General features: G+C 52.3%; 1 protein-coding gene across 2 annotated transcripts; it reads left to right on the top strand.

Annotated features, from left to right (window-relative positions):
- Positions 1-4,140: 4,140 nt before the first annotated feature.
- GAREML (GRB2 associated, regulator of MAPK1-like) lies at positions 4,141-18,566 on the top strand. Of its 2 annotated transcripts, none has more exons than XM_006835223.1 (6): positions 4,141-4,349; positions 7,205-7,345; positions 14,265-14,395; positions 15,093-16,145; positions 17,080-17,249; positions 17,564-18,566. In XM_006835223.1, exons 1-6 carry the CDS (start codon positions 4,238-4,240, stop codon positions 18,564-18,566), a joined length of 2,610 nt encoding a protein of 869 aa, XP_006835286.1. In that variant the 5' UTR covers positions 4,141-4,237. The 2 variants fall into 2 exon arrangements, with proteins under 2 accessions (XP_006835286.1, XP_006835287.1); XM_006835224.1 differs by lacking the exons at positions 4,141-4,349; positions 7,205-7,345 and adding an exon at positions 13,831-13,849 and having other exon boundaries at positions 14,262-14,395; positions 17,564-17,648; positions 18,042-18,566.
- Positions 18,567-19,432: the final 866 nt, after the last annotated feature.

Raw genomic sequence — 19,432 nt, 5'->3', positions numbered from 1 at the left:
ATCATCACGGTCAATTCTTCTTTAAGGAGGCAGCTCTTCCCCAGTTGCATTTTGAGTGCCTTCCAACCTGAGGGGCTCATTTTCCGGCACTATATCTGACAGTGTTTCTCTGCTATTTATAAGGTTTTCAGTGACTAAATATTTGGAAGTAGTTTGTCAGTCCTTCTTCCTAGTCTGTCTTTATTTCTAGACTGTCGTAAATACTTGTGGCATAGCTTTCAGAATCACAACAACTCACAAGCCACCACAGTATGACAAACCGATTGATGAGTGGTGGGGTGGGTAGTTGTCTCACAAATAACCTGAGATGCTGCTGACTGATTTTGGAATCTTTCTACTCATTGACCATCCTGCTACTGCCCTGTGCTGCGGCCTGACCTCTGGGCAAATGCCTCTTCTGGGGTGGAGGGGGGCATGGATGAGGGGGGTCATGACCTCCTCCTGTTCCCCCCTCTGGTCTTTCTTGTCTCCTACCATTAGTGAGTCGGGAACCACCTTCTGGTCATCCAATCCTGTGACAGGTCAAATCCACAGCAGAGCAGCTGGGATGTCTCTCAGCCATCTCTTTCCCCATACAGACTCTTCTCAAAGGGGGAAGCACAGGCATAGTCCCAAATACTACTGCACCCCACTGGCTCTCTTACTTCCAGATCTGACTGCTCAGTCTGACACCTCTGAAGAACATCTTGCTCTTTTTGGGGGTTTTCCTGACTCTGTCCTGTCAACCTTCTTCCAGCAATCTCCGTCCAAGGATCTCTGACTAATTGGAGCTGAGTTCCTTTTTCCTCTTCCAGACTCCTGTGCCCCCATCAAATCAAGGAAAGTATTTGGGCAATTGTGTCAGATCATTGGAGAGGGCTCTGGAAAGTCTACAATAGTTAGGAGGTGGGTCTGTCCAATTAGGTGGACCTGCCTTATATTCATATCTGTGTTGTCCTTGACTCAGCTAAAACCCAGGGTGACATGGGTTTGGGTAAGGAATAGGAAGGGAAGTCTCATGAAGAAGATACAATGAGGGCTGAGGCAGTATGGCTAGTGAGGAGGCAGAGGGACTGACTACCTGAACATGGTGGAATTAGAATTTCCATGACTTGGTGACTAGTTGGATTTAAGGTTTAGAGAGAAGACTATCAGATTGAAAGATCATGACTCTAGCTGGGATCTAAAATCCAAGAGGACCAACCTCAAGTGTGGCTTTTGATGTGGAAGTGCCTGTGAATGCAGGGGTTGTGGGGGGTTGGGAGAGGGAACACAGTGAAAGTGTAATTCTAGTGCCAAGTAATGATGCTAAGTAAGAGAATTTATCACAGAGGTGGTTTCTACAACTAGGGCCCTAGATATCTAGTGCTGTTATAATAGCATTACCACAAATGGGTGGCTTTCACAAACAGACATTTCTTTCCTCACAGTTTAGGAAGCTAGAAGTCTGCATTCAGGGGCCAGGTTCTAAAGGAAAGGTTTCTCTGTCAGCTCTGGAGGAAGGTCCTTCTCTCTTCAGCTTCTGTTTCCTGGATATTGCATATCTTCAAGGGACTTGGCATTTATCTTACCCCATTTCTGCTTGTTTGATTTGCTCTTTTTATATCTTACAAGAGACTGACTCAAAACATACTCCATATTATTCCTGCATCATTAACACAACAAAGACAATCCATTTCCAAATGGAATTATGACCACAGGCATTGTTGTTGTTAACTGCCATGGAGTCAGTTCCTACTCATAGCTACTCTGTATAGTGTTTCAAGGTTGTACCCATTTGTGGGAGCAGAAAGTCTCACCTTTTTCCTGAGGAGTGTCTGGTGGGCTTAAACCCCTGACCTTATAGTTTGAAGACCAGTGCTTGTCCTACACCTCTCCCCAAATCCAAATCCACTGCCATCAAGTTGTTTCTAACTCATTGTATTGTTAGGTGTCATCAAGTCAGTACCAAATCATAGCGACCCTGGGCACAATAGGAAGAAACACTGCCAGGTCCTGGGCCAACCTCACAATCATTGCTATGTCTGAGCTCACTGCTGCTGGCACTGTGCCAATCCATCTTGTTGGGGGGTCTATTTTTCTTCACCCTCCACTTTACCAAATATGATATCCTTCTCCAGTGACTGGTCCCTCCTGATAATATGTCCGAAGTACGAGAGATGAAGTCTGGCCATCCTGGCTTCCGATGAGCATACTGCATTTCCAAATGCAAGACTGCATTTCTTCCAACATGGATTTGTTTGTTCTTCTGGCAGTCCATGGTTCCTCTGGATGTCAAATGAGACCTTACAAGGTAGGGGAAGAAGTTTGAATCGAAGATCCCTTTTCAATCACTTCTTTTGACCTCTTCATCCTCCTACCTGTGTTCTTCATTCCCCTCTTAGCAGTGCCAGTTGCCTTGGAGTGGATATCAGAGTAGAACTGGGCTCCATAGGGTTTTCAGTATTTAAAGTTTTGGAAGTTGACCTTCAGGCTTTTCTTCTGAGCTACCCCTCCCTGTTCTTGTTGTTAAGTGCCATCAAGTTGGTTCTGACTCATAATGACCCCAATAGGGTTTCCGAGGAGTGGCTGGTGGGTTTGAACTGCCAGCCTTGTGATTAGCAGTCCAGTGCTTATTCTACCATGCCATACCAGGATACTACTGTTGTTGTTGTTGTTATGTGCCTTGAGTTGGTTCTGACTCAGAGCAGACCCTGTATAGGGTTTCAGAGAACTAATGACATTGGGGTTAGGAGTCCAGTGCTTATCCTATAGCACTACACCAGAATTTCTTAGACTCCTATATTTTCTCTTTTCTTCTTCCCTTCTGCTAGGTCTCTGCTTCCCACTTCCCTAAGGAAAGACCCACCCTAACCACATAGACCCAGGGGAGCTTCAGTGTTGCTGTTGTTAGGTGCAGTCGGTTTCAACTCATAGCAACAAATTTGACTCTAGCCCTCAGCCCAGTAACCCGGAGAGATAGGTTTATGTGTAAGAAGATATAAGGACTAGTCTGGGGCTCAGGTCCTCTTCTTAGAAGTCTTTGCCAAGAGTGACAAGCTTGCACAGTCCCTTGTGACATGCAGAGGGCGCCGCAGACAAAGTGAGGGTGACGGTATGCAGGTGGACTCAGGCACAGCTTGAGCCGACATGGACAAAGCCACCTCAGCTTCTGGAAGGGTTCCCAAGGGGCGTCCCGGAGCCAAGAGGAGCTGAAAGAAGGTGATAAGGGGAAGAAAAGAGGAGCAAAGAAAGAAGGTAGGCAGAAAAGGCACAGGGGCTCCAACAAATCTCCCGAGAAAAAGAACACCACTTTTATTACGTGTTTGAGCCTCGGCTTCCTCATTTATAAAGTCGTTGTTGTTGTAAAGTGTCTGACTCAGTTCCAACTCATAGCGACCCTGTATAGCGGCAGATGAGTTTGAACCACCCACCTTGCACTGACCTTAGCCTACAGCACCGCATCAGGACTCCCATTTATAAAGTGGAAGCAATCAAATTCCATGTGCTGACGCTATCTGGTTTATAGGAGTGCTGTGAAAATCAGGTAAGAGGGTGCTGGAAACTTGTAAAATGCTGTTGTATAGTAGTGTTTTAGGGGTGTTGTAAGGATGCAGCGACTCACGAAGGAAGTCATTAGCATTTGTAGTCAGACCTGGGTTCGAATCCTGGCTGCCTCTTGAATTTAATGCGCTTCAGTTGCTCATCTGTAAAATGGGAGATTGAGGCCTGCTTCGGCTGACTGGGTAAAACTGAAGGTAATCAGTGTCCGCACCGCTCCCGCTAGAGGCAGTGACCGCGAAGGCTGGATTGAGCAGCAGGACCTTGGGGAGCCAAGCAGGACCCGCGCAGGTGAGAGTGAGTCCTGGAGGCGCCGCTCCCAGCGGGGAAAGGGGGGACCTAGACACTCCGGAATGGGAAGAAGAGGCCGTCCCGCGACCCCGCAGATGCCGCTTTGGGTCTTCGTTATCCTTCCAGGCACTCCTCCTGGTGTCGGTCATCGGCTGTCACCTGGATCCCCTGGGGAAGGGAGGCCGGCGACAGGGATGGGCGGGGAGGCGGGACTTGGCGGCGGGCGGCGCGGGCCGGGGGTGGGGCGAGGGGCGGCGGGGGCCGGCGCCCTGCGGGGAGGCCGGCCACGTGACGTGGCAGCCCGGGGCCAGGCGACCAAGCCAGAGCGCCGCGGCGGCCCCAGGAGGTGGCGGTGGGCGCTAAAGCCCCGGCCTCGCGGGTCTGGCCGTCGGGGCCCGGGAACGGCGGCCCCAGGAGCGCCCATGCCATGGAGAAGCTGGCGGCCGGCCTAGCTGGCCTGCGCTGGAGCATGGGCGCCTTCCCGCTCGACCTCATCGTTAGTCGCTGCCGCCTACCCACGCTCGCCTGCCTCGGACCAGGTATCAGGGCTGCCGGGGAGCGGAGTTGGGGGCCTCTGCGGGGAAGTTGGGGACTCGTCAAGCAGGTGCTAGTATGGCCGTGAGGATGTGGTTGCCACCTTTCCTGCTGTTCCGCGCGGCTCCCGGCGCGTGTCTCTAGAGACCTGGGGCCCAAGAGCCGAGGGTCCTCCTCCTCCCGGGCCCCGCGGACCTGCACAGGAAACCCCAGTCGGAGCCCAGGGCCGAGTTTCCCAGCTCAACTGGAGCCCGAAGCACGGTGGAGAAACCTCGCCCGTCCCGTCGGCGCACGCCTTTCCTCGCACCCCTAAGGCCCCCAGCCTTGGCTGCACCCCTCTATCCTTTGTCTCCGTCCTCTCACCTAGATCCGTCCGCATCCCTTGGGCCTCGGACTCTGCCTTCCCACTGCCATCGCTCCCAACCCTGTTCGGGCTCTCTTGTTCTGCCTCTTTGCACCTTCTTTTAGCATCCCAGGGTGCAGGCTCAAGTTCTCAGGGATGGGCTGGCCCCCTCCGAGAGAAGCCCGAGGAAGCGGCCCCTCCTGCCAGGCGTGCCCCCCAGAATCCCCAGCTTTCCCTCACGCCTCGCCCCACTTGTGCGTGGGGCCCGGGAGCCTACAATGAGGGGGCAGTGCATAGGGGGCCCAAGAAGGGACGCCTGGAGTAGGTACCGAGCGAGGGGGCCGTTGGGGGGAAGGGGGCTGCTTGGCTGGGGGAGGGGCAGGAGCCGGAGCTGGCAGCCAGGCCGGGGGTTTTGTGTGTGAGAAGAATAGGGGTTTGGCCCGCGTTGGCACACTCGCTTCCCGGAATGCTAATGGGGTCCGTGGCAGCCGGCTTCGCCGGCCCGGCAGCCCCTCCTCTGACCCGCGGCGGCGACGGCAGCGGCGAGGAGTGGGCACAGTGAATGTCAGTGTGGCCCTGGAGCAGGCTCTGTGAGAGGCTCTGTGAGAGGGTCGTCGGGCTGGGTACCCAACATCTTGTACCGGGGTAAGGACACCAGATCGTCAGTGTGTGGTCCTGAAACCGCTTCAGCAGCAAGGCTGTGTGTATGGGCCTGTGAATGTGTGTGAGTGGGATCTTCTTGCCCCAAGTTGCTGCCTGGACACTTCGCACACAACCTCTTTGGTATCTCCCCCATACCCTGAAGGTTTCTGAGGGTTCTTCAGAAAGGTTACGGGTTTCTCTGGGATCCTTTGACACCTTGTGACATCCCAGTTCTGTCTCTTATCTCATGCACCCTTAGAATACTCCATACATTGTCTTCTTCCAGGCTCATCCTGTCTAGCAAAGATGTATAGATTGAATGAATGAAAGAGGGACCAAGCAGTGAGTATCTGTCTGCTTGTGACTGTGTGGCCCTCATGATCCTCAGAGTGTGAATGTGATCCAAGTGTGTGGCCTTTAAGGTCCTTGCATGGCTGAGCATTTGGGAGGAGCCCCTTGGTGGGAACAACCATGATGGGTCTGAATTGTTGGGGTGATAAAGCACCTGTCACTGTAGGCCAGATAGCTGTGGTGAGTCACCTGTTGGTGACCATGACCCATGGCTGTTGGTATGTGCCAGTGTGGCTGTGGCTTGTGTCCCTATAGAAGGGTGGGCTGGGGCTTAGGTGAGCTTACCTTCTATGTCCCAAGAAGTGTGGAAGGCTGGGGAGGAAGACTCAAACCTCCCTATTCCTCGGCCCACTACACAGTGGGAGCCCCACACTCCCTGCAGCCCCCACCCCATCCATGTGCACACCACAGTTACGTACACTCAAAGCCAACTTGGTAAATTTTGTCCCATTTGGCTGGGGGGCACAAATTTATTAAGTTGTGTCTAAGGGAGCTGGGAAGGAGGGATCCCCCACCCCCACCCTGCCCACCAGCTGCAACCAGGAGACAGCCCACCAGCCTCCTGGAAGCTGGGCCAGCCCCTCTGCTCCCCTGGAAACGGTTGCTGGGGTTGGAGCCTCTAGAGGCCCAGGCCCCTCCCAACACCTCTGCCCCAGTGCAGCTTCCACCAAGACTAGGCTCTCTCCAACCCCCTCCATCCCTCCTCTCATCCTTCAAATCCCTCTCTTCCAGCCTTCATAACAGTACTCCAAAAGCTGGGATGATGAAGAGCCTGGGAGAGGGTTGCCTCTCTGAGGGCTTATTCTCCCTCCTATGAGATTCCCTGAATTCAGGAGACTGCCCATGGCACGGGTGAAGAGGGAGGGGCTATGCTAGGAGAGCTAAGAATCAGTACCTCTAAACCCTTCCATTCTCCTGACCCAAGTGACCCATAGCTCCAGGGCAGCCCTCACACCTGGCACCCACAACAGAAGCCTCTTGTAGGCCCTCTCTATTCTGTCAACAAGGCCCCCCTCGCCTGGCCTGGTACTGACAGAGAATTCTGCTCTTGGGGCTCAGCTCAGGTGCCCCCCTCATCGAATCTGCTTCTTCCCTCTGTGTTCCTCAGACAGCCTTTCAGTGGCTCAAACTGGCCCTGGATTCACTGTTCGCATCTTTGCCCACCTCCCCATGGGCCCAAGTGCTGTTAGCGGACAGGGGCTGGTTTCATCCACTGGGAGCCCCAGACCTCAGCGCAAGGCCTGGGACAGGGCATCTGACTGAATGACACATGAAGGACTGTGGCTAGGCTGGCGGCCGTGAGCCCCATTGGGGGATCTGGAGTATGAGAGTCGGGGTCTGACTCACAGTCCTGAGGCCACAGCTGGCAGCCAGCCTGCCCCTTGAGTGGAGCTGACCTATACAGGGATTGTGGGGGAGCTGTCCCAGGGTGGTGTCTTGGTGAGGAGGTCACCCTACTTGTTCTTTCTGCCCCTCCTAACATCCTCTCTTCCATTCCCTCCTCGGCTGCCCTCCTCCTCCCAGGGGAGTATGCCGAAGGTGTCAGTGAGCGTGACATCCTACTCATCCACTCCTGCCGCCAGTGGACCACAGTGACAGCCCACACCCTGGAGGAAGGCCACTACGTCATAGGGCCCAAGATCGACATCCCTCTGCAGTACCCAGGTGTGCCCAGCTGGGGCATAAGCCCAATGGTTGGGGGAGGGATATAGGCACAAGGGTCTAGAGCCAAGGGTAGGGAGTGGGGAAGGCTTGAGGGGAGCTATTGGGACCAGCTTGTCCTTGGAGCTGCAGGGATGAGAGAGGACATGAACTTGAAGCCCCATGGGTGGCAGGGTGAGGATTACTTAGTCTAGTGGTTTTCATAACTATTCTCTGGAGCTCTGGGCGTCTAGAGAAGTGACTCTTGGTTTGCAGATTTTAAATTAATGATTAAAAAAATACCCAGCCCTCAAATTGGTACAAATCAAACCTTAACCATAATCAGAGACCTTCAGTGTGTAGCTTGAGCTACCTCATTAACCTTTTTTTCCATATAGACCCTCAAAGAGAGTATCTGCCTAGAGCTTCTCAATATTATACAACCAAAAAACTTCAGAAATAAATGAGATTGCTCAGGCTGATGATATGGCTGCTGCCCTGTGGTCTCTAAGGAGCCCGGGTGGTGTAATGGATTAAACACTGGGCAGTTCAAATCCACCAGCTGCTCTGAGGGAGAAGGATAAAGTTGTCTGCTCTCATAAAAGATTTCCAGCCTCAGAAACCCTATGGAGCAGTTCTGCTCTGCCTATTGTGTCACTGTGAGTTGGAATTGACTCAACAACATTGGGTGTTCAGCTCTAATCCCATTTCCCCCAATTATTGTGTTACTCAGGTCATTATCTTCATCAATTGACTTTCTTAAAAATTTTGACTTTTAAATGAGATTATGCTAATGAATTTTTACTTTCATCTGTTTTATATATGATGTTGATGTCCTACCTAAGATTATGTTTGAAGAAAGGATTCTGCTGTCAAAAAGAAAAGTACAGTTCTATTTACAGAGGATGAAATAGAGGACCAAAGAAGAAAAAAATGACTTGCCTAGGGTCACATAGTAAGTGGCAGAGTCAGGGCAAGACCCAGGTATGCTGACTCCTAGGCTGATATTTACTATGCCACTCCCAGGGTGCAGTGACCCCAGGGGATATCAACATCATATATAAAACAGATGAAAGTAAAAGTTCATTAGCATCATCTCATTTAAAAGTCAAAAATTTTATTAAAGTCAATTGATTGTCTGCTTTGTGGATGGATGGAGTCTGGTGGCCTCCTCCTAGAGAAGCCTCCCTGTGAGTCCAGGTTCTCACAGCTGCTATATATTAAGCACAGACTGGGCTGACTGTTTCCAGGCACTGGGCAGAGAATTTTTCTCATTTCATTCTCACATCGGCCCCGTGAGAAAGTCAACGCCAACTTTCTTAACTCACAAGGACAGGAAAGTTCCAGGAGTTTCAGAAGTTTGCCCAGGTCTGGGTTCTTACTACAGGACACTGTGCACTCAGCCTCCAGTAAGGTGGGCAACAAAGACTGGGAACCTTTTGAACTGGGGAATGCTTAGCCCTTTCCTGCCTTGGGTCTCGCCTGAGCCATGGGATAGGGCAAAGCCCTTTACTCACATTCCCCCTTGTACGCTACAATAGTCCTGTGAAGTTGGCACCATTGGACCCCTCTGTTCCCTCTTAAAAGATGAAGAAACTGCCTTTCTGACTTGGGGTCCTGTCCTGCACCTAGAGCCCTTAGTGCAGGGATTTCTCTCCAAGCTAGAAATTTCCCAGCCTGGAAATCTGACATTGGCTTGGGGAGTGGTCCCTGGTCTTCTTGGGATAAGAGAAAAAAGGTTGGAAAATGCCTTCATGACAGAGCATGGTTTCAGGGACTGCCCCTCTCAGCGGTGTCCTTAAAGCTCTGGTGAGGATTGGTGGTGGTGGCTGTGTACCATGGAGTTGGTTCAGACTCAATGTCCCGTTGTAGGGTTTCCGAGGCTTTTACAGAAGAAAGCCTCATCTTTCTCCCATGGAATGCTTGGTAGTTTCGAACTGCTGGCCTTGAGGTTAGCAGCCAGACTCATAATCATTATGTTGCCCAACTATTACCAAATGGATCACCAAACAACAAACCAAACTACTTGCTCCTAGTGGGTTCTGACTCATGGCAACCCAATGTGTTTGTTACAGGGTAGAACTGAGCCCCATAGGGTTTTCTTCGCTGCAGTCTTCTTTGTGAAAGCAGATTGCCTGACCTATCTTTCAGGTGCTGTGAGGGTGGGTTCTGCCTGCCAACCTTAACATTATTAATAGGGCACCCAAGGAAGAAAGATTGCCTCCTTTTTACAGAGACACACCAAGGCAGGCAGTCTGTTAGGAGTTAGAAGTTCAGGGGGCTCTTAGGCCATTTCTCTCATCTCTTTTGGTGCCTCCTGAGTGCTTGTGCATGATGGTGGTAATGGGGGTGTTGCACACCTAGCCCCATTTTTCTGAACTGCCTAGGTGGGGGAGGGGAAGCAGACGCCTCCTAGGAGGGGGAGGAGCCAGACGGCCTGCGGGTCAGAATGCTCTGAGTGCACTGACGACCGCTGATTTCTCCTAATGAATTAATAATGAAAGCTGGGCGGGAGGAGGGTCCAGGCTCTGACCCCGGAAAGCTGTGGAGAAGGAAGGGCGGTGGCCTGAGCGGAGTTGGGGGTGGGGTACTGCTAGAACCCCACCTTAGTCTCCCTCTGGGAGGCTGGGAGACCTGGTTCCCTTGCAACTGCCCCCCTTAGGTCTTCTGGTGGGTTCTAGGTATCTGCCCTGAGCCTAGTACACATCCCAAGAGTTCTGTACTGGCTTTGTGCCCTGATTACTTAGCATATGTCCCCTGCCCTGTGAGCCAAGTAGTATGATTTCATTTTACAGATGGGAAAACTGAAGCCCATTGAGATGAAATACTTTGCCCAAGGTCATAGGGTTGGTGGCAGAGCTGGGATTCTTACCAGGTCTGTCCGGTTCCCAAGCCTGAATTTTTACCAGCACTGGCGTTTGAATCAACTCGATGGCAGTGGGATTTTTGTAGGGTGTTTTTTGTTTGTTTGTTTGGTAGTGTACTGGGTTAAATGTGGGGCTACTAACCCTATCAGCTACTCTTTAGGAGAGAGAGGAGATTTGTCTGCTCTGATACATATTTGTCTGCTCTGATACATATTTACGGTAAGGAGCACGTGGCAAGAGTTGGATGGCAGTAACATTTTGTTGTTATTTGAGTATGTCCAATCAGCCAGGTGCCAAGGGTTGGTGGGTTATAAAGGAGACCCTATCCTGCATCCTGGTGTGGTGCTGTGGGTTTATGCGCTAGACTGCAAAGCTGTTTGAACTGCAAGGTTGGCAGTTCAAGCTCACCAGCTGCTCCTTGGAAACCTTATACAGGGTCGCTATGGGTCGGAACCGACTTGATGGCACTTAACAACAACGAATCCTGCTTCAGACCTCAAGTGCTTCTGGCTGCCACAATCAAGCAGATGCTAATGTGCTAATGAAGGAGCTCTGGTAGCTTAGTGGTTATGAATTGGGCTGCTAATCTTAGGATCAGCAGTTCAAAACTACCAGCTATTCTGTGGGAGAAAGATGAGGGTTTCTGCTCCCATAAAGATTTATAGCCTCGGAAACCCTGTACAGGGTCGCTGTGAGTCGGAATGGACTCCACTGCATATAACAACAATAATGGGCTAATGTGTTCTGGGGGTCAAGGACAGGGAGGGGAAGCAGACGGGGCTGGTTTCTGGAGTGGAGTTGCGGGGTGGGGTGGGGCGGGGCCCAGTGTGGGAAGGAGGGGGCCCTCAGGTCTCACTGAGGGGTGACCAGGTGAGGAAGCAGCCCCTGGCCTGGCTTCCTGGCTTCCGGTCAGGAGGACAGAAAAAGCTTCCAAAGGGAGAAAGCGGGCTCCTGGGAGGTCTTCCTTCCTTCTTCCCAGACGTAATGGTAGGCGCTGGGCTGGGCTCCGGCTGCTACAGAGTGAGGGGGCTGGGTGCCATGGTTACATTGATCCTCGCAGCCACATCCTCCTGGATTCTAGCCCTGACTCGCCTCGTTTTAACTACAGTGGGGATAGGGCATTTCTCCCTGCATAGTGGAGATGTTGGGGGTTTATGTGTGGCCATAGGGGGAAGGAGGCCTGAGGGATGGGGTCTGTGCAGTCTGGAACTCCCCTCAGGCTGTGGCACTTTTGAGGGCTCCTCTCACGAGGGCCCAGCCAGGGTGGTTAGAGCAGGACGTGGGTCCTCCCCTACCGGCTTTCTCCAGGAGATTTCCCACTTACTTTCCCTTGTCTTTCTTGGCTCTCATTTTTCTTCCTTCTCCTTCAGGTTGATGCAGCAGGCTATGCCCTTGGTCTTCTCTTCTTCATACCCTGCACCTGGATGGGCCATAATCTGGGTCTCTGGCTGAACTTTGGGAGTTCTTGTTGCTTGTGAGTCGATATGGACTCATAGTGACCCTGTTTTGTTGTGTTGTTATGTGCCATTGAGTCGGTTCTGACCCATAGCAACCCTATATAGGGTTTCTGAGGAGCAACCGGTGAATTTGAACCACTAACCTTATGATTCAAATGACTTTGCAGTCCAGTGCTTATCTTACAGCACCACAACAGGACTCCTAGCGACCCTGTGGTGGTGGTGGTTATGGGCTATGGAGTTGGTTGTGACTCATAGTGACCCTGTTAAGGATTTCCAAGGCTGTAAATCTTTACAGAAGCAGAAAGTTTCATCTTTCTCCTGCAGAATAGCTGGTAGTTTCAAACTGCTGACCTTGACATTAGCAGCCCAACTAGTAACCACTACGTTACCAGAGCTCCTTAGTGACCCTGTAGCAACCCTGAAGTAGAAATGTCCCACAGGGTTACCAAGGCTGTAAATCTTTACAGAAGTAGTTTTCCACATCTTTTACCAGGAATAGCTGGTGGGTTTGAATAGCTAACCTTTTGGTTAGTAGCTGAATGCCACCTGAGTGCCTGTTAGGGGCTTCTGGTACCCTCAAAATGGACAAAATTGTGTATGTGTGTTTGCATACAGTGTGGGCATTTTTCTGGGAACTCAACCCCGAAGGGTTAAGATTCTCTGCTCTTTCCCTTCCCTGAGCCACCTTACATGTCCACAGCTAAATCCACCCTCTAAATCAAGTCTCTTCCTCCTGAGCACACCTCCCCACACTCTGCTCCCACAGGCTCACCTGCCCTGGGGCAATACCACCTGGAGAGCCCTCCCTATCCTGCTCAGGATGTGCCCTTGCCCACAATTTGTTTTTCCAGGTCCCTTAGGGTCTTCAGTCTCTTCCATCTTTCCTGGCCTTCAATCAGTCACCCAAGACTGATGTTTTCCTTCCAAATCTTTTGGTTTGTTCATTTTTGGCTCTTCCCTTAGTCACTGCCCTAGTTCTTTTTCAAAACTCATTACTGGGTTATTTACCAGACTGGATTCTTTATAGAGTCCAACTAGAATCATGGTATTTCCTTGTTCAAAACCCCCCAATGGGTTTCACTTCCTACAGAATAAAGTCCTCCAGCAGTGGTCTGCTTCAGCTCCTGCCATCCTCCCCTCTAGTCCTCCCTTCTACGTGCTCCCAGACCTGACCCGCAGTCTGTTTTTGTGTCTTGGTATCTTTGCTTATGTTATTTCTTCCAGGTAGAATGCCCATTTTGAAAAATCCCATCCAGTTTTTTTTTTTTTAACTTTTTATTGTGATTTGAGTGAGGGTTCATTAAGCAGCTCATCAGTTTTACATTTAAGAAATCCTGCACTTCACTTTATCTGAATGACTGCAATCCTCTCAGTATAGCATTCCTTATCCTACTTTCCCTGTGGTTCTTATTTTCAGTCCATCTTCTTCCTCCACACTTCTGAATTACTTTCATTCTTAAGGTGCAGCTCAGTGATCTCACCTGATTCTGCCAGGCAGGTGTCTGTCCCCCTTTACTGCTAGCTCTTTATTCCTGCCTCTGCTATAGCTAGTGCCTGTCACCTACCACCATTGGGTATTTACCATCTCACCCATTCTATCTTGACTCCCTTGTGTATTTCCAGATTGTATTTCACATAACTCTGTACCTTAGCTAGGGCCTATATTTGGCACATAGTATGTGCTTTACCAGTGTTTGTAGAATAAATGAATGAATGAATGAATGAAGACTGAGGCAACCACAAAGAGTGCTCCAGAATCTAGTTACCTTTCCTTCTCTCATCCTGTAATCTTAAACTGTTTAAGTCCTGGCATCTATATGTCAAGGCACTTCAGTATTGTCTTCTGTAAGAGGTTGGGGTTGTCACATAAAAGGTGTGACCATTGACATAAGAATGTCAGTCTCACTGAGCATTATCACTTCTTTAAAATCTGTGTCTCCTGGAGGCATGTGCTGAGCCAGCCAGAAAAAGCCCTGGACTGCTGGTTGGGAAGGCCTCATCTGAGGGAGGTGGCTTTGCTAGGCTCAACTCAGTGCCTTCTGGGGGGCAGACTGAACATTGGATGAGAGGAGGAGGACCTTGGGAACAGAGCTGGGATCAGAAGCTGCTCCCAGGGCCTTGAAGGCGTGAGACTGGGCGCAAGTCTGACCAGTGCATTGGCATAGAGAGCATCCCATCATAGATGCACAGAATGCAAGATCCAGGATCATTGACTCCAACCCTCTCAAGATGAGGACTCAGAAGCCCAGGAAAGGAAGTGGCTTGGCTAAGGTCACTGCAAATCAGAGGGCAGACTGCGACTAAAATATGAGCCTGCCATACTGATCCTTGTGCCAGAGGCCAGCTCTCTAAGTGTTTGGAGCCAGTTTGCAGTTGGGGTTCTCTGGGCAGGCAACCACTGCCCTCACCCACAACCTGTCCACAGGGGGATGGCTGTGTATAGCTGCCAGAGACCTGTGTTCGCCCTCTCAATGACCCTTAAGCCAGATGAGCAGTGTCTCTACCTGATGCTAGTGCAAATGCTCTGCACTCCTGAGTGTGGGGAGTGAAACTTAGGAACCATAAGAGCACTAAGCAGGCAGACCCATCCCAGTGATCTGCATTCCCACTATGCAGGGAAGTTCAAGCTCCTGGAGCAGGCCCGGGATGTGCGAGAGCCGGTGAGGTACTTCAGCAGTGTGGAGGAGGTGGCCAGCGTCTTCCCTGACCGCATCTTTGTGATGGAAGCCATCACCTTCAGTGTCAAGGTCAGTCTTTCCTGCACCAGACATGCTGCCCTCACCCCACTCCTCAAGGGCAACCCTACGCTGGTGCCCATGGTGGCTTCTGGTGCCCCTTCAGGGGCTTTGGCACAATTGGATATGTCTGAGATGACCCACTAAGCTGGAAAACTTCCTGCAAAAGGTGGTGAAGCCGGAGGAAGCATGTGTAGTAGGGAGGGTCATCCCTGGCTTGGGAACCTTTTAGGGCATCCTGCCTTAGAACCCATTGGTGAAAGTAGCTGTGGAGAAACAGCCAGACAGTTTTGTTTGCAGATAGCTTATTACTATTTACAGACCCTTTGTTATCCATCAATTAACTCACTTCTCTTCACAGTAGCCTGTTGGATGGGTGGGACATTATCACCCACATTTTAAAGAAAATAAGCAAAGTTGCCACTTATTGAGTACTTTAAAAGTATATCACTGTTACATATATTCAATGATTTAGACTCTGCAGCAACTCTTCCAAGTAGGAGTATCACAGGAGGTATTTAAAGCCCAGTGATTAAGGTTGTAGTGTTGCCACAGTGCCTCTCTAGGATGGAATGTGGGGCTCCTGACCCCAATTCAGGGCTCATGATTTGGTCTCAGCTGTGGGAGGGTTGGAAGAGGAGGGTCCCGTCCTGCTGGCTGCCTGGCTTTTCCTGGTGGCTCAGTCCTCTGTGCTTTCTGGGATCCCCAGGTGGTGTCAGGCGAATTCAGCGAGGACAGCGAGGTATACAACTTTACGCTGCATGCAGGTGATGAGCTCACTCTCATGGGCCAGGCAGAGATTCTGTGTGCCAAGACCACCAAGGAGCGCTCACGCTTTACCACTCTTCTACGCAAGCTGGGCAGGGCCGGTGCGCTGGCCGGGGTTGGTAGCAACGGCCCAGGGAGTGCGGGGGCCACAGGTACTGGTGGGGGTGCTAGGCCCGTCAAAGGCAAGATGCCCTGTCTCATCTGTATGAACCACCGCACCAATGAGAGCCTGAGCCTGCCCTTCCAGTGTCAGGGCCGCTTCAGCACACGTAGCCCACTGGAGCTGCAGATGCAGGAGGGTGAGCACACAGTGCGCGCCATCATCGAACGTGTGCGGCTCCCGGTGAATGTGTTGGTGCCCAGCCGGCCACCTCGAAACCCCTACGACCTGCACCCGGTGCGCGAGGGCCACTGTTACAAGCTGGTCAGCATCATCTCCAAGACAGTGGTGCTGGGGCTCGCGCTGCGCCGTGAGGGTCCGGCGCCACTGCACTTCCTGCTGCTCACAGACACTCCGCGCTTCGCGCTGCCACAGGGCCTGTTGGCTGGGGACCCGCGCGTCGAGCGCCTGGTGCGTGACAGCGCCTCCTACTGCCGGGAGTGCTTCGACCCGGACGAGTACTCCACTGCTGTACGCGAAGCGCCTGCTGAGCTCGCTGAGGATTGTGCCAGCCCGCGCCGAGCGCGCCTCTGCCTGCCTGCACCACGCGTCTCCGCGCCTGCCCGCATGGCCGCTTTGCTTGGCCCGCCTCCTCCCACTGGCGACAGCGACCAGGAGTACGTGAACCCTGACTGGGCTGCGCCCGAGCCTGCCGCGCCGCCTTCGGAGATCCCCTATGAAGAGCTGTGGACGCACCAGGCGGTCGAGAGCTTCGCTGAAGGCCGGGCTAGGCCGCCCTCGGGCCCCGACCTTATCTCCTTCGGGGCCACCACTGGGCCACCTCGTTTGGAACCCGAGCCTCCGCCGCCTCCAGTCCCTCCCAAATCTGAGGCGGTGAGTGAAAGAGGTTGAGGTGAAGGGACCACGCTTAACCCTGAAAAGCTAATCTACCTAGACTCGAGTTGATAATCCCCATCTCCACACACTGGTGTGGGTGTCAGAGGATGGTAGAGATGCGGAGAAAGGGGACAGACACACAAGGGCATTTGTGGAGGTGGATACCAGAGAGGAGACATTGGAATTGTGGGGCAAAGTTGCAAAGCAGGTTCCTAGTTTCAGAGAATTTGGAATGATCCTAGAACAGTGTTACTCACAAGGTTCTACAGTTGCTATTTAAGTTGTCCAGTGAAAACAAGGTTCCTTGGTGAAATGTGTTTAGAAAATGTTATGATGTCCCACCCACCCATTAGTGCCTCACTTTGGAGTCAGAGAGCATTGGCAGATGAAAGGCTCTGAGAAGGTCTGCACTGGGAAACCTGTTGATCTTTGTTAAATCCATAAATTCTCAAACTACCTTGTCCACAGAACAACAGCTGTTAATGCCCATGGAGTCTACTTTGGGGAACTCTGACCCATAAGGAAGGGCTTCAGAGGGTAGATACTTTGACATTTGTCCCACCTTTTCCATGTCTCTCTGATCTTTGATGTGGTACTATGTCTACTTGTCTAATTGCACTGGATCTAGTACTACAGTATTCTTTACCTTAACATTCATAATGAATTTCTAAGGGACTAGGAGAGAGTGTGTGTTGTGGTTTGTTGGTGAGTCAAATAGGCTGGAAAGGCAAGAAGGGGTAGAAGGTGGTGGGTGGCTGGGGGAGTTGTTGGGGTGCAAGGCAAGGTCATCTCTTGGCAAAGTGTGAGTCCCAGACACTCCCCTTGTCCAGCTGTTTAGGAACAGGAAGATAAGGAGTGCTGGCTGTCTAGGGTCAGGGTGGTGGCAGGGCCCCTGCCTGATGACTTGATCCTGTCTGTCCTCTGCTCACAGGTGAAGGAGGAGTGCCGTCTGCTCAATGCCCCGCCTGTCCCTCCCCGGGGTGGCAATGGTAACGGTTGGCTTTCGGGCAGTCCCCCAGTCCCCCCTCGCTTTCCCAAGCTGCAGCCTGTCCACTCACCCAGCTCCAGCCTCTCCTACTACTCCTCTGGCCTTCAGGATGGGTGAGTACTTTCCTTCTTATGGATGAGGTAGGCGGACAATGCCTGGGAGGGTATGAGGGTTAGGGTCCCAGTGCAGTAGTTGAGGGAGAAGGCACTGATGTCTGGGGCCCTGACTCCTGCCTGCTATTTTTCTCTAAATGATGAGGGTTGGATGGAGGTTGGGCTTCGGATCAATGATGCTAACATCAGAGTAGTGGCCTCTTGTGGTGCTGACCAACTGGTGGCTTGCTGCATTGTGTACATAACCATCCCCTTTCCTCCTTGCTCTACCTTACCTTCTGCTTGTCTCTGTGTCTGTCTGTCTTTGCCCACAGGGCAGGCTCCCGCAGTGGCAGTGGCTCCCCATCCCCGGATGCATATTCTCTCTACTGTTACCCTTGTACCTGGGGGGACTGCAAGGTGGGCGAGTCCTCTAGCCGCCCAACCTCAGGACCCCTGCCTTCTACCACACAGCCCAGCCAGGCCTCCCGGGCCTATGCTGAGCCCCTGAGCAATCGAACTGCCTCTGTCTTGGGAACTGACACCCCTGTCAAGACTTACCACAGCTGTCCACCTCTGTTCAAGTCCTCCCATCCCCAGAAACGCTTTGCTCCATTTGGAGCACTGAACCCCTTTTCTGGGGCTACCTACCCCTCAGGCCCTCTAGCAGCCTCCTCTTCTGGGCCCACAACCACCCCAGGTGCCCCAACTACCTCCAATCCTGCTTATTCTCCAGGCCCAGCCTCACCAGGCCAGGCCTATTCAGCTGCTCCCACCTCCTCCTGCCCCACCTCCTCCTCCTCTTCTTCTGAGTGGCAAGAACCAGCCCTGGAGTCCTTTGACCCCTTTGAGCTGGGGCAGGGCGGTTCTCCAGAGCCCGAGCTGCTGCGCTATCAGGAGCCCAGGGCTGCTGGGGCATCTGGGCCTGGACCTCACCTTTCACCCCTTGGCCCACCCAAGACCTTTGAGCCTGAAGGATTGATGCTGCGACAGGCCCCCACCCTACTGTCACCAGCTGCCCTGCAGGGGCCAGAGGCAGGTGGGGCACGACTCTTTCTCACTCAGGGGCGCCTGGAAGGGCCTCCTGCCAGTCCCCGGGATGCCTCCTCCTGGCAGCCACCCGCGGACCTGTCTGCCCTCTCCCTGGAGGAGGTCTCTCGAAGTCTGCGCTTCATTGGGCTCTCGGAGGATGTGGTGAGCTTCTTTGCCCGAGAACGCATTGATGGTAGCATCTTTGTGCAGCTCAGTGAGGACATTCTGGCAGATGACTTCCACCTCACCAAGCTGCAGGTCAAGAAGATCATGCAGTTCATCAAAGGCTGGCGGCCCAAGATCTGAGCTGTCCAGCTGGTGGCTATATACAACTGCAATGCTGCTGCAGGGGCCTTAGGGTGCAGCCAGTGGTCCTGCCTGCAGGGAGAATCCAGGTCAAGACTGACTCTGCTGGGCAGTCAGGCAGAGTGACTCCAGGAGAGACACATGGAAATGGGGCGTCTGTGAGCAGATTGCTCAGCACAGGGACGACTTGCCTTGAGAGTGTGCAGAATATGTGGGGAGGGGGGCTGAAGGTGCCAGAGCACACGTGGGCTTGGTGAGGCATATGCTGCAGTTCCCATTGTCGTTAAGTGCCGCTGAGTCAGTTTCAACTCATAGTGACCTTACATAGGGTTTCCAAGGAGTGGCTGGTGAGTTTGAACCTCCGACATTGCAACAAGCAGTCCTGGGGTTAAAGCTGGTCTTCACATCCTGCTATCTTCACAGACGTCATCACTTCTTGAGCACATAGGTTCAGGTTAGAGACATAGAAAGGATGGTCCATAATTTAAGCACAAATTTCTCAAGTGCCCTTCTCTCCTTTGTGCTCTATGGGCTTTTGGCCTGAACTGTCCCAGAGTCAGAGATGCTGACGTCTGTATCTCTGGGATGCTGGTGTTTCCCTCTGTCCTACCTTGATCTAGGTTTCTGGCTGTGAGCCGGCCCAGTACTGAGAGGCTCTGCCTCAGGGTTCTGGTCTGTGGGTGACGACTTTGGAAAAGCTCTGCCCTTGACCTGCTTATCTAGGTAGGGAGGCAGGTGCTCCCCAGGAGTCTAGAGAGCCCTGGCTCCTGTTCTGAGCTTGGCAACAAGCTATTAATCCTCTCAGATTGGGTTTAATATCTGGGTTCTGACTCCATGGAGCAGCAGGGAGCTTGAGGGAAGTGGTG

The sequence above is a fragment of the Chrysochloris asiatica genome, unplaced genomic scaffold (assembly GCF_000296735.1).
Source record: "Chrysochloris asiatica unplaced genomic scaffold, ChrAsi1.0 scaffold00016, whole genome shotgun sequence".
Lineage (NCBI taxonomy): Eukaryota > Metazoa > Chordata > Mammalia > Afrosoricida > Chrysochloridae > Chrysochloris > Chrysochloris asiatica.
The sequence above is the reverse complement of the archived record's forward strand: the minus strand, read 5'-3'. Positions and strand labels throughout refer to the sequence as shown.